This window comes from Somniosus microcephalus, chromosome 18, assembly GCF_052327205.1.
Source record: "Somniosus microcephalus isolate GS21.2 chromosome 18, FLI_Smic_1.0, whole genome shotgun sequence".
NCBI lineage: Eukaryota > Metazoa > Chordata > Chondrichthyes > Squaliformes > Somniosidae > Somniosus > Somniosus microcephalus.
The window spans coordinates 82,384,591-82,397,389 of NC_141004.1; the positions used below are offsets into that span (position 1 = coordinate 82,384,591).

Below are 12,799 nucleotides of genomic sequence, written 5' to 3' on the forward strand. Positions count from 1 at the left end.
CCCGGCTCCCCTCCAGGGAAGACGTGTCCCCTACATCGCCATGGGCTGGCGCGGCTGAGGGTGGCACTGATGGGCCAGCTTCCTCTTCCTCCTCCTCGTCTTCCAAAGGGCTGACAGTGGCAGCTTGAGGGCCCACCTCCTCACCTGGCGATTCACCATCTGAAAGCAGGAAGGCACAAGAGTAGCTTTAGAGTGAGGACAGGGCGGCAGCGAGGGAGGCATGAGTGGTGCCATTCACCGCATTGGTCGGACAGTGGCAAAGGATGCTGATCTGATGCGTAAGTGGAACGAGAGAGGTCCAAAAGGTGATGCCCTTACCATTGGTGCCCAGAACAGGGTCGGCATCTCCACTGGCGACGGGGCCAATCAGCCGGCCTACCATAATGCGCTCCACACGCTGGTCGAGGTCAGAGAGCTCTTTGAGGTCAGGACGGCCTCCCCCGGTCTCAGTTCGGTTGCGCCGGTTGTGCGCAACCTTGGCCTGCAAGAGAAAGGACGGCCTCTAAGTACAGTGTGTAGCCCTGATCTTGTCTGCACTGCCTCCCATGGTCGAATAGCTTGTACAGTGTGTAGCCCTGATCTTGTCTGCACTGCCTCCCATGGTCGAATAGCTTGTACAGTGTGTAGCCCTGATCTTGTCTGCAATGCCTCCCATGGTCGAATAGCTTGTACAGTGTGTAGCCCTGATCTTGTCTGCAATGCCTCTCATGGTCGAATAGCTTGTACAGTGTGTAAAGTGCTGAATGTGCAATTGATTTTCATGCCAGTCCCATAGCTGCTGGATGAGGGCTGGTCATTAGGGCTTTCAGGTCCCTTTGCCCATAATGTGAGGTGCACATGCAAGGATGAGGAGGACACTGGAAAGGGTACTCACCCTGACAACCCGAGTGAGGTCGTTGAACTTCTTCCGGCATTGCACAGGAGTCCTGGCAACCACGCTGTTGGAAGACACCCTGTTGGACACCTCCCTCCAGGCTTTCCGGTAGGCGCTGGGCAGCGGCCTCTTGCCACCTTCTGGGAACAAAACATGGTGCCTGCGCTCCACTCTGCCAACCAGCAGCCTCAGGTTGCCGTCGCTGAAGCGCTGCGCTCTCTCCCTGGCCTTCTCCATAGTCCTGGGCGTTGTACAGGTGAAGCTGAAGTGGTCAGGCCTAGGTTGAGGGCTGCAGTGTGCAGGGCGTGGCAGGCAAACAAATCCACCCTCCCCCTTTAAGAGATGACCGGCGCCAGAGTGTCTGCCGTCAATCAAGAACTCGCCGCACCTGCGCTGCACCCGGCCTCGGGGGTATCGCTCAGCACCGCCGGCTTAGCGCCTAAAGACAGTCGTGCATCGCCTGTTTTAGCGCAGCAGCAACCTCTTGGGGCGATGCGACTGAATATTGGCGGAGGGGGCGCGACTTTGCGCCGGGCACAAACTTTAGCGGCTGCCCGACTTTACTGCCCCAAAAGTGGCTATACTGAATTTCTAGGCCATTCTCTTTCATAAATGTATCGTCATTGAACCCACAAAGAAATCAATACAGAAAACTGCCCAGGTATGCCCTGTCCACAAATGTAGGACAAATCAAATCCGGCCAATTACCGCCCCATCAGTCTACTCTCAATCATCAGCAAAGTGATGAAGGTGTTGTCGACAGTGCTATCAAGTGACACTTACTCACCAATAACCTGCTCACTGATGCCCAGTTTGGGTTCTGCCAAGACCACTCGGCTCCCGACCTCATTACAGCCTTTGTCCAAACATGGACAAAGGAGCAGAATTCCAGAGGTGAGGTGAGAGTGACTGCCCTCGACATCAAGGCAGCATTTGACACAGTGTGGCATCAAGGAGCCCGAGTAAAACTGAAGTCAATGGGAATCAGGGGGAAAACTCTCCACTGGCTGGAGTCATACCTAGCACAAAGGAAGATGGTTGCGGTCGGTGAAGGTCAATCATCACAGCCCCAGGACATGGCTGCTTCATCAATAGACAAGACTGGTTTGTGCGTCATGGACCCACACCCGGATAATATTTTTCTTTCTTTTTCCATGAAGTTCCCAAGGATCCACGTGGTGTCCGAGTTAGGAAGCTGACGTCCACCTCCGTGTTGCTGCAGTGGGAGCCATCGCTGAGCAAACCCACAGACACCATCACCTACAAGGTGTACTATGGCCTCTACAGCAACCAGCCAACCCTGGCAGGCTCTCACCTGGTCACCGGCAGGTGCGACTATAACCTGACAGGTAGGTGAGGAACCCCAAGGCCATCAATGCTGAAGCACTGAGTGGAGGAGCCGCGGCCCTCTCGATTTCTGAGCCAACTCTGACAGAGAGAACATTGAAACCGCTGCTCAGATCACCTGGAACCAGGCCCAGCAAGGCACTGACTGAATTCCCATACCTCCACCCAGTCCACAGGTGTAACCGCAGCCCCTCAGTCACAGTCAGTGTGTCACTGGTGTAACCGGGGCCCCTCAGTCACAGTCGGTGAGTCACTGGGTGAAACCGGTGCCCCTAAATCAAAGTCAGTGAGTCACTGGGTGAAACCGGTGCCCCTAAATCAAAGTCAGTGAGTCACTGGTGTAATCGGGGCCCCTCAGTAACAGTCGGAGTCACTGGTGTAACCATGGCCACTCAGTCACAGTCGATGCGTCACTGGTGTAACCGGGGCCCCTCAGTCAGAGTCGGTGAATCACTGGTGTAACCGGGGCCCCTCAGTCACAGTCACTGGTGAAACCGGCGCCCCTAAATCAAAGTCAGTGAGTAACTGGTGTAACCGGGGCCCCTCAGTCAGAGTCGGTGAGTCACTTGGTGTAACTGGGGCCCCTCAGTTGCAGTCGGAGTCACTGGTGTAACCGGGACAGCGCAGTCACAGTCGGTGAGTAACTGGTGCAACCGGGGCACATCAGTCACAGTCGGTGAGTCACTGGGTGTAACCGGGGCCTCTCAGTCACAGTCGGTCAGTCACTGGTGTAACCGGGGCCACTCAGTCACAGTCGGAGTCACTGGTGTAACCGGGGCCCCTCAGTCACAATCGGTGCGTCACTGGTGTAACCAGGGCCCCTCAGTCACAGCCAGTGAGTCACTGGTGTAACCGGGGCTCCTCAGTCACAGTCGGTGAGTCACTGGTGTAATCGGGGCCCCTCAGTCACAGTCGGTGAGTCACTGGTGTAACCGGGGCCCCTCAGTCACAGTCGGTGAGTCACTGGGTGTAACCGGGGCCCCTCGGTCACAGTCGGTGAGTCACTGGTGTAACCGGGGCCACTCAGTCACAGTCGGTGAGTCACTGGTGTAACCGGGGACCCGCAGTCACATTCGGTGAGTCACTGGTGTAACCAGGGACCCTCAGTCACAATCGCTGAGTCACTGGTGTAACCGGGTCCCCTCAGTCACAGTCGGTGAGTCACTCGTGTAACCGGGGCCCCTCAGTCACAGTTGTAGTCACTGCTGTAACCTGGGCCCCTCAGTCACAGTCGGCGAGTCACTGGTGTAACCATGGCCCCTCAGTCACAGTCGGAGTCACTGGTGTAACCAGGACCGTGCAGTCTCAGTCGGTGAGTCACTGGGTGTAACCGGTGCACCTCCCTCACAGTCGGTGAGTCACTGGGTGTAACCGGGGCCTCTCAGTCATCGTCGGTGAGTAACTGGTGTAACCAGGGCCCCTCAGTCACAGTCAGTGAGTCACTGGTGTAACTGAGGCCCCTCAGCCACAGTCGGTGAGTCAATGGTGTAACCGGAGCCTCACAGTCAAGTCGGTGAGTCACTGGTGTAACCGAGACCCCTCAGTCACAGTCGGTGAGTCACTGGTGTAACCGGGGCCCCTCAGACACATTCGGTTAGTCAGTGGTGTAACCGGGGCCCCTATGTCACAGTCGGTGAGACACTGGTGCAACCGGGGACCCTCAGTCACATTCGGCGAGTCACTGGTGTAACCGGGTCCCCTCAGTCACAGTCGGTGAGTCACTGGTGTAACCTGGGTCCCTCAGTCTCAGTCAGCGAGTCACTGGTGTAACCGGGGCCTCTCAGTCACAGTCGGAGTCACTGGTGTAACCAGGACCGCGCAGTCTCAGTCGGTGAGTCACTGGGTGTCACCGGTGCACCTCAGTCACAGTCGGTGAGTCACTGGTGTAACCGGGGCCTCTCAGTCATCGTCGGTGAGTAACTGGTGTAACCAGGGCTCCTCAGTCACAGTCGGTGAGTCACTGGTGTAACCAGGGCCCCTCACTCACAGTCGGTGAGTCATTGGTGTAATCGGGGCCCCTCAGTCACAGTCGGTGAGTCACTGGTGTAACCGGGGCCCCTCAGTCACAGTCGGTGAGTCACTGGTTGGAACCGGGGCCCCTCAATCAGAGTCGGTGAGTCACTGGGTGTAACCGGAGCCCCTCAGTCACAGTCGGTGAATCACTGGTGTAACCGGGGCCCCTCAGTCACAGTCGGTGAGTCACTGGTGTAACCGGGGCCCCTCAGTCACAGTTGGTGAGTCACTGGTGTAACCGGGGCCCCTCAATCAGAGTCAGTGAGTCACTGGGTGTAACCGGAGCCCCTCAGTCACAGTCGGTGAGTCACTGGTGTAACCGGGGCCCCATATCAAAGTCATTGAGTCACTGGTGTAATCGGGGCCCCTCAGTAACAGTCGGTGAGTCACTGGTGTAACCGGGGCACCTCAGTCACAGTCGGAATCACTGGTGTAACCATGGCTACTCAGTCACAGTCGGTGAGTCACTGGGTGTAACAGGGGCACCTCAGTCACGGTCGGTGAGTCACTGGGTATAACCAGGGCCCCTCAATCACAGTCGGTCAGTCACTGATGTAACCGGGGCACCTCAGTCACAGTCGGAGTCACTGGTGTAACCGGGGCCCCTCAGTCACAGTCAGTGAGTCACTGGGTGTAACTGGGGCCCCTCAGTCACAGGCAGAGTCACTGGTGTAACCAGGGCACCTCAGTCACAGTCGGTGAGTCCCTGGTGCAACCAGGTCCCCTCAGTAACAGTCGGAGTCACTGGTGTAACCATGGCTACTCAGTCACAGTCGGTGAGTCACTGGTGTAACCGGGGCCCCTCAGTCACAGTCGGTGAGTCACTGGTGTAACCGGGGCCGCTCAGTCACAGTCGGTGAGTCACTGGTGTAACTGGGGCCGCTCAGTCACAGTCGGTGAGTCACTGGGTATAACCAGGGCCCCTCAGTCACAGTCGGTGAGTCACTGGTGTAACCGGGGCCGCTCAGTCACAGTCGGTGAGTCACTGGGTATAACCAGGGCCCCTCAGTCACAGTCGGTGAGTCACTGGTGTAACCGGGCCCCCTCAGTCACAGTCAGTGAGTCACTGGTGTAACCAGGGCCGCTCAGTCACAGTCGGTGAGTCACTGGGTATAACCAGGGCCCCTCAGTCACAGTCGGTGAGTCACTGGTGTAACCGGGGCCCCTCAGTCACAGTCGGTGAGTCACTGGTGTAACCGGGGCCCCTCAGTCACAGTCGGTGAGTCACTGGTGTAACCGGGGCCCCTCAGTCACAGTCGGTGAGTCACTGGTGTAACCGGGGCCCCTCAGTCACAGTCGGTGAGTCACTGGTGTAACCGGGGCCCCTCAGTCACAGTCGGTGAGTCACTGGTGTAACCGGGGCCACTCAGTCACAGTCGGTGAGTCTGGTCAATCCCTCGGCCTGGGCTGGAGTGGGTGTTGTGTATTGAAGGTCGTGCCTTCTGATGTAAGGTGTGTTCGAGTGCTGGACTGAACCCCGCTAACTCCAGCCGCTCTTCCTGTCCATTCGCAGGGCTGGCGGATTCCACCTCCTATTTTGCTTATGTCGTCGCGCTGATGCATTGTGGGCAAGAAGACACCGCTCGTCTGGTCAATTTCACCACCAGAAGCAGTAAGTACGGAGCCTAATCTAAGCGGGCCCTGGCCATTACTGATGGGGGAGAGGAGGCCAGGGCACTGCTGATGTCTCTGTCTGCTTTAATATTGCAGCTCAAGTCCTGTCTCAGAGCTCAGAGATTGGGCAGGACCCACACCAACGGCTGCCCCTTGACCGATCACCGTGACGGTGTATCTGACCTTCGGCCCAGTCCTGGCTCAGCACATTGCCCTCTGACCTTTCAGACAGTTCACAGCTGGGTTTAGGGGCTCGATAAGGCCTTGCACACTCAGGTGTGTGTGACAGGAACTTAGAGCTGGATGGAATGGGGACGAATCATACTCTCTGCGAAACTGGGCACGCAGTGTAAAGCTGGCGTCTGTGCTGAGGGGGCTGGCTGGTCTGGGCTTCCTGATAATGAACACTGAACTCATTTCAATTAAACCAGTTAAAACAGCACAGAAAGAAATTCAGTCCCGATGCAGCACGGTGTCCACTCGCTCCTCAGACTGTTCAACCATTTGCTCCAGGGCAACACCCATTCTCAGGGACTCCTTCCTCCTTTACACATAGGATCAGTAGTCACACTGTCCCTGGCCCTTCCAACTTCCAGATAGAGGATCAACCCTCCGGTCTCTCAGACCTGTGAGGACACGAGATTGGAAAGAGGTTCGAGCAGTTCCAACTAGAGCAGACACCAGTGTCCACCCAAAATAGGCAATCGCACTCAAAGAGGCCGTAGAAAGACTGGGGTGGGAGGTGGAAATGGGATTTCACACTAGCCTGATAGTCATGCTCAATTATACTGGTTTAGCTGCACAGACCGAGCTTTACTCTGTATCTAACCTGTGCTTTACCTGCCCTGGGAGTGTTTGATGGGGCAGTGTAGAGGGAGCTTTACTCTGGATCTAACCCGTGCTTTACCTGCCCTGGGAGTGTTTGATGGGGCAGTGTAGAGGGAGCTTTGCTCTGTATCTAACCCGTGCTGTACCGGCCCTGGGAGTGTTTGATGGGACAGTGTAGAGGGAGCTTTGCTCTGTATCTAACCCGTGCTGTACCTGCCCTGGGAGTGTTTGATGGGACAGTGTAGAGGGAGCTTTACTCTGTATCTAACCCGTGCTGTACCTGCCCTGGGAGTGTTTGATGGGACAGTGTAGAGGGAGCTTTGCTCTGTATCTAACCCGTGCTGTACCGGCCCTGGGTGTGTTTGATGGGACAGTGTAGAGGGAGCTTTACTCTGTATCTAACCCGTGCTGTATCTGCCCTGGGAGTGTTTGATGGGACAGTGTAGAGGGAGATTTACTCTGTATCTAACCCGTGCTGTACTTGCCCTGTGAGTGTTTGGAATACCGATGAGCTGACTGACGTCTCATTGTTGTGTGTGAATCTAGATGTTCCTGATGACACCTTGCCCCCTCCCATGGAGCTGAGAGTGACGGAGGTTGAAGATGGCACTGTATTTGTTAGCTGGACTCCACCTGCCACAGCTGACAGCCGTTTCATTGAATATTGGGTAAGCTTGATGCATTTAACCCAGTCGGAACCCTCAGTAACACAGACTGAGCCCTCAGTAACACAGACTGAGCTCTCAGTAACACAGACTGAACCCTCAGTAACACAGACTGAACCCTCAGTAACACAGACTGAGCTCTCAGTAACACAGACTGAGCCCTCAGTAACACAGACTGAACCCTCAGTAACACAGACTGAACCCTCAGTAACACAGACTGAACCCTCAGTAACACAGACGGAGCTCTCAGTAACACAGACTGAGCTCTCAGTAACACAGACTGAGCTCTCAGTAACAGAGACTGAGCTCTCAGTAACACAGACTGAGCTCTCAGTAACACAGACTGAACCCTCAGTAACACAGACTGAACCCTCAGTAACACAGACTGAGCTCTCAGTAACACAGACTGAGCCCTCAGTAACACAGACTGAACCCTCAGTAACACAGACTGAACCCTCAGTAACACAGACTGAACCCTCAGTAACACAGACGGAGCTCTCAGTAACACAGACTGAGCTCTCAGTAACACAGACTGAGCCCTCAGTAACACAGACTGAGCTCTCAGTAATGATGTGCCTCAATTATTCCGAGACTCGAAGTTAGCAGAACAAAAGTAAGGCTTTTATTAACTCAGAACATAACACGTAAAATAGAGAGATGTCTACCTTCAGGAGGCTGATGCCGGACTGAAGTTAGATTACAAAGGAGCCAGGTATGGGAGGAGCCCTGCACACAACCAGTTCCAGCACATTCCAATGCATAATACATGAGGACTGGGGGAAGGGAAAAGACACAGAAAGCAGGCAGTTAGAAGACACAGAAAACAGGCAGTGATGAATGGAATATATTTCATCACATTCACCCCTTCTATAGATTTAGTCTGTTCGGGGGTTTGATAGTCCTCTGCGACCGACGTGGCTGTTGTGGTGCCGCGGGTGTCGGCTGGGTGTCCCCGGTAGCCTCCTGGGTCTCTGCCGGGGGTGCCGCCGGGGTTGTTGAAGGGGTAGTTGGTGGGGGTGCCGTTGGTCGATGTTCTTCCGGGGGTGATGAAAGAATAGTGGGTGGGTAAGGGTTGCTGTGATCGTCGTCGCTGCTATTGCCGTGGTTGTTGTCGATGCCGGCTGGGGCGACGTCTTTTATGGACACGGTGTCCTCCCTTCCGTCGGCGTGCCGGACATATGCGTATTGGGGGTTGGCGTGGAGTAGGTGTACTGGCTCCACGAGAGGGTCCGTCTTGTGGCCCCTCACATGCCTTCGCACGAGTACCGGACCTGGGGTGGGGAGCCATGACGGCATGGATACGCCCGAGGTGGATTTCCGGGGAAAGACAAACATTCGTTCATGAGGCGTGGTATTAGTGGCCGTACACAATAGCGACCGTATCGAATGGAGCACATCCGAGAGGACTTCCTGCCAGCGGGAGATAGGGAGGCCCTTGGTCCTTAGAGCTAGAGTGACTGCTTTCCACACTGTCCCGTTCTCTCGCTCCACCTGGCCGTTACCCCGGGGGTTGTAGCTGGTGGTACGGCTCGTGGCGATCCCCTTGGACAGCATGTACTGGCGTAGCTCTTCACTCATGAAGGACGCCCCCCTATCCGTGTGGATATAGCTCGGCATACCGAACAGGCAGAACAGGCTGTTGAGGCATTTAATGACCGTGGCGCTGGTCATGTCTGGGCAGGGGAAGGCGAATGGGAAACGGGAGTATTCGTCCACAATGTTCAGGAAGTAAACATTGCGGTCGACGGACGGGAGGGGGCCCTTGAAATCTAAGCTGAGCCGCTCGAAGGGCCGTGTAGCTTTGATTAAGTGGGCTCTATCTGGGCGGTAGAACCGAGGCTTGCACTCAGCGCAAGTGCGGCAGTTCCTGGTCAGAGACCGAACTTCCTCAATCGAGTAGGGTAAGTTACGGGACTTTATGAAGTGGAACAGCCGCGTGACCCCTGGGTGGCAGAGGTCGTTGTGGAGGGTCTGTAGCCGATCCTCGGTGGCGCTGGCACACATCCCTCGTGAGAGGGCGTCAGGGGATTCGTTAAGGGCCCCTGGCCGGTAAATGATGTCGTACTCGAAAGTGGAGAGCTCGATCCGCCACCTAAGAATCTTATCATTTTTAATCTTCCCCCTCTGTTTATTGTTGAACATAAACGCTACCGATCGCTGGTCGGTAAGTAGGGTGAAGCGTTTGCCGGCTAGGTAGTGGCGCCAGTGGCGCACTGCCTCCACGATGGCTTGGGCCTCCTTTTCCACGGAGGAGTGTCTGATCTCGGGGCCTTGGAGGGTCCTCGAGAAGAAAGCTACGGGCCGCCCCGCCTGGTTGAGGGTGGCCGCCAAGGCGAAGTCGGACGCATCACTTTCCACTTGAAATGGAGTGTTCTCGTCCACTGCCTGTAGCGTGGCCCGCTCAATATCCTGCTTAATGCTTTTGAAGGCGGCGTGGGCCTCAGCAGAGAGCGGAAAAGAGGATGCTTTCAAGAGGGGGCGGGCTTTGTCGGAGTAGTTGGGGACCCATTGGGAATAGTAAGAAAATAACCCCAGGCACCTTTTCAGGGCTTTGGGAGTGTTGGGCAGGGGCAGCTCCCATAGGGGGCGCAATCGGTCGGGGTCTGGTCCGATTTCCCCATTCTCCACCACGCTGCCCAGTATGCAGAGGCGCGTGGTGTTGAAAACGCACTTGTCCTCGTTATAGGTGAGGTTGAGTTTTTGTGCGGTTTTCAGGAACCTCTCGAGGTTCGAGTCGTGATCCTGCTGGTTGTGACCGCAGATGGTGACGTTGTCGAGGTAGGGGAAGGTTGCCTGCAAGTGGTGGTCATCGACCATGCGATCCATCTCCCTCTGAAAGACCGAGACCCCGTTCGTCACCCCAAAGGGGACTCTGAGGAATTGGTAGAGGCGTCCGTTCGCCTCGAAGGCGGTGTACGGGCGGTCCTCTGGTCTGATAGGGAGCTGGTGGTACGCTGACTTGAGGTCGATGGTGGAGAACACCCGGTATTGGGCGATTTGGTTCACCATTTCTGATATGCGGGGTAGCGGGTAGGCGTCTAGTAGGGTGTACCTGTTGATCGTTTGACTATAGTCGATCACCATCCGTTTCTTCTCACTACCCCTTACCACTACCACTTGGGCGCGCCACGGGCTGTTGCTGTGTTCAATAATGCGCTCTTTCAGGAGCCTGTCTACCTCGGTCGCGATAAACCGCCTGTCCTCCCAGCTGTACCTCCTGCTTTTGGTCGCTATTGGCCGGCAGTTAGGGGTAAGGTTCGCGAATAGCGAAGGCGGCTTTACCTTCAGGGTAGCCAGACCGCACACTGTGAGGGGCGGCTGGGACCCACCGTACTTGAGCGTGATGCTTTGGTGGTTGCACTGGAAATCCAAACCCAAGATCACGCTCGCACATAGATTCTTCATGATTAATACTTTAAAATTATCATACACAGTTCCGTTAACGCACAATTGTACCGTGCAGTAACCCAGAATGGTCGATGTCTGGGTTTTATCGGCCATAGAGATGGTACCCTGAGCAGGGACCACCTTTAGGGAGAGTTGTTGTGCCAGTTCAGGGTGGATAAAACTCTCCGTGCTTCCACTGTCAATTAAGCATTTAACCCGGCATCCGTTTACCTCGATGTCCACCATTGATTTGGATAGCGGATGCGGCCTGGTCTGGTCCACTGTGACCGATGCCACTGTAGGGCCCTGATCGAGACAAGATGGCGTCCACGCTGTCTGCTCATAAGATGGCGGACCCCACGAGGTCGGGCAAGATGGCGTCCAAGATGGCCGCTCCCACGGCGCACACGCGGCGGTGGTGGGTTTTCCGGCGGTTGGTTTTCCGGCGGGGTTCCCTCTGCACACCTTCCCGAAGTGCCCCTTCTTACTGCACTTAAAGCAGGTGGTGCCTTTCGCCGGGCACAGGTTTCTGGTGTGCTTTGGCTGCCCGCAGAAGTAGCAGTTGGGTCCTTGACGCGTCGCGGCTGTCGTAGGGCTTCTGGGGGGAGAGCTGGGCCCCGCCGGTGTCGGGCTGCCGGGCGGGGAAGATGCCTTCCAAGATGGCGGTGCCCTCGGCGCACACGTGGCGGCGTGGGTGGCGCGGGCTGAAGAGTAGGCGTCCGAGTTTCTCTGGGCCATCTCCAGGGACCGCGCGGTGTCCGCAGCCTGTTTCAGGTCCAACCCCGTTTTTTCCAGCAGTCTTTGCCGGATGTGAGTGGAGCTGAGGCCTGTGATAAAGGCATCGCGAACAAGCTCGTCGGTGTACACTGCGGCTTTTACATCTTGGCACTTACAGTCCTTGCCAAGCTTTTTCAGGATGCTTAGGAACTCCTCCACCGATTCCCCAGGTCGCTGTGCGCGAGTAGCGAGTAGATGCCTAGCATACACCTCATTCGTAGGCTGCTGGTAATGCGCCTTTAAGGTGTTGCAGGCGGCCAGGTACGTATCGGCGTCTTGGATGAGGGGGTAAACCCGGTGGCTTACCCAATTCCGTAGCATTCCGAGTCTCATCTTCGCAGTGTCCGTAGCATCTTTGACGGCTGCGGAATTGTCCAGGAAGAATTCCATACAGTCAAACCAGTGTCCGAAGCGTGCTGATGCGTCCGGAGCATGTTGATCCAAATCCAAACGTTCAGGTTTCAGGAGTTGATCCATAGTGTTGAAAATTGAGTTAATAAAATTGATGTGCCTCAATTATTCCGAGACTCGAAGTTAGCAGAACAAAAGTAAGGCTTTTATTAACTCAGAACATAACACGTAAAATAGAGAGATGTCTACCTTCAGGAGGCTGATGCCGGACTGAAGTTAGATTACAAAGGAGCCAGGTATGGGCGGAGCCCTGCACACAACCAGTTCCAGCACATTCCAATGCATAATACATGAGGACTGGGGGAAGGGAAAAGACACAGAAAGCAGGCAGTTAGAAGACACAGAAAACAGGCAGTGATGAATGGAATATATTTCATCACAAGTAACACAGACTGAAACCTCAGTAACACAGACTGAGCTCTCAGTAACACAGACTGAACCCTCAGTAACACAGACTGAACCCTCAGTAACACAGACTGAGCTCTCAGTAACACAGACTGAACCCTCAGTAACACAGACTGAACCCTCAGTAACACAGACTGAGCTCTCAGTAACACAGACTGAACCCTCAGTAACACAGACTGAGCTCTCAGTAACACAGACTAAGCCCTCAGTAACACAGACTGAGCTCTCAGTAACACAGACTGAACCCTCAGTAACACAGACTGAACCCTCAGTAACACAGACTGAGCTCTCAGTAACACAGACTGAGCTCTCAGTAACACAGACTGAGCTCTCAGTAACACAGACTGAGCTCTCAGTAACACAGACTGAGCCCTCAGTAACACAGACTGAGCTCTCAGTAACACAGACTGAGCTCTCAGTAACACAGACTGAGCTGTCAGTAACACAGACTGAGCTCTCAGTAACACAGACTGAACCC

At 55.3% G+C, this 12,799-nt stretch overlaps 1 protein-coding gene across 1 annotated transcript in view; it reads left to right on the top strand.

Moving 5' to 3' along the window:
* Nucleotides 1-12,799, top strand: part of LOC147105416 (uncharacterized) — a 765,681-nt gene that overhangs the window by 210,577 nt on the left and 542,305 nt on the right. Inside the window, exons 5-7 of the mRNA XM_086011726.1 lie at nt 2,035-2,223; nt 5,748-5,846; nt 7,223-7,344. Coding sequence (XP_085867852.1) covers nt 2,035-2,223; nt 5,748-5,846; nt 7,223-7,344 — 410 coding nt within the window. The remainder of the gene's footprint in view (nt 1-2,034; nt 2,224-5,747; nt 5,847-7,222; nt 7,345-12,799) is intronic.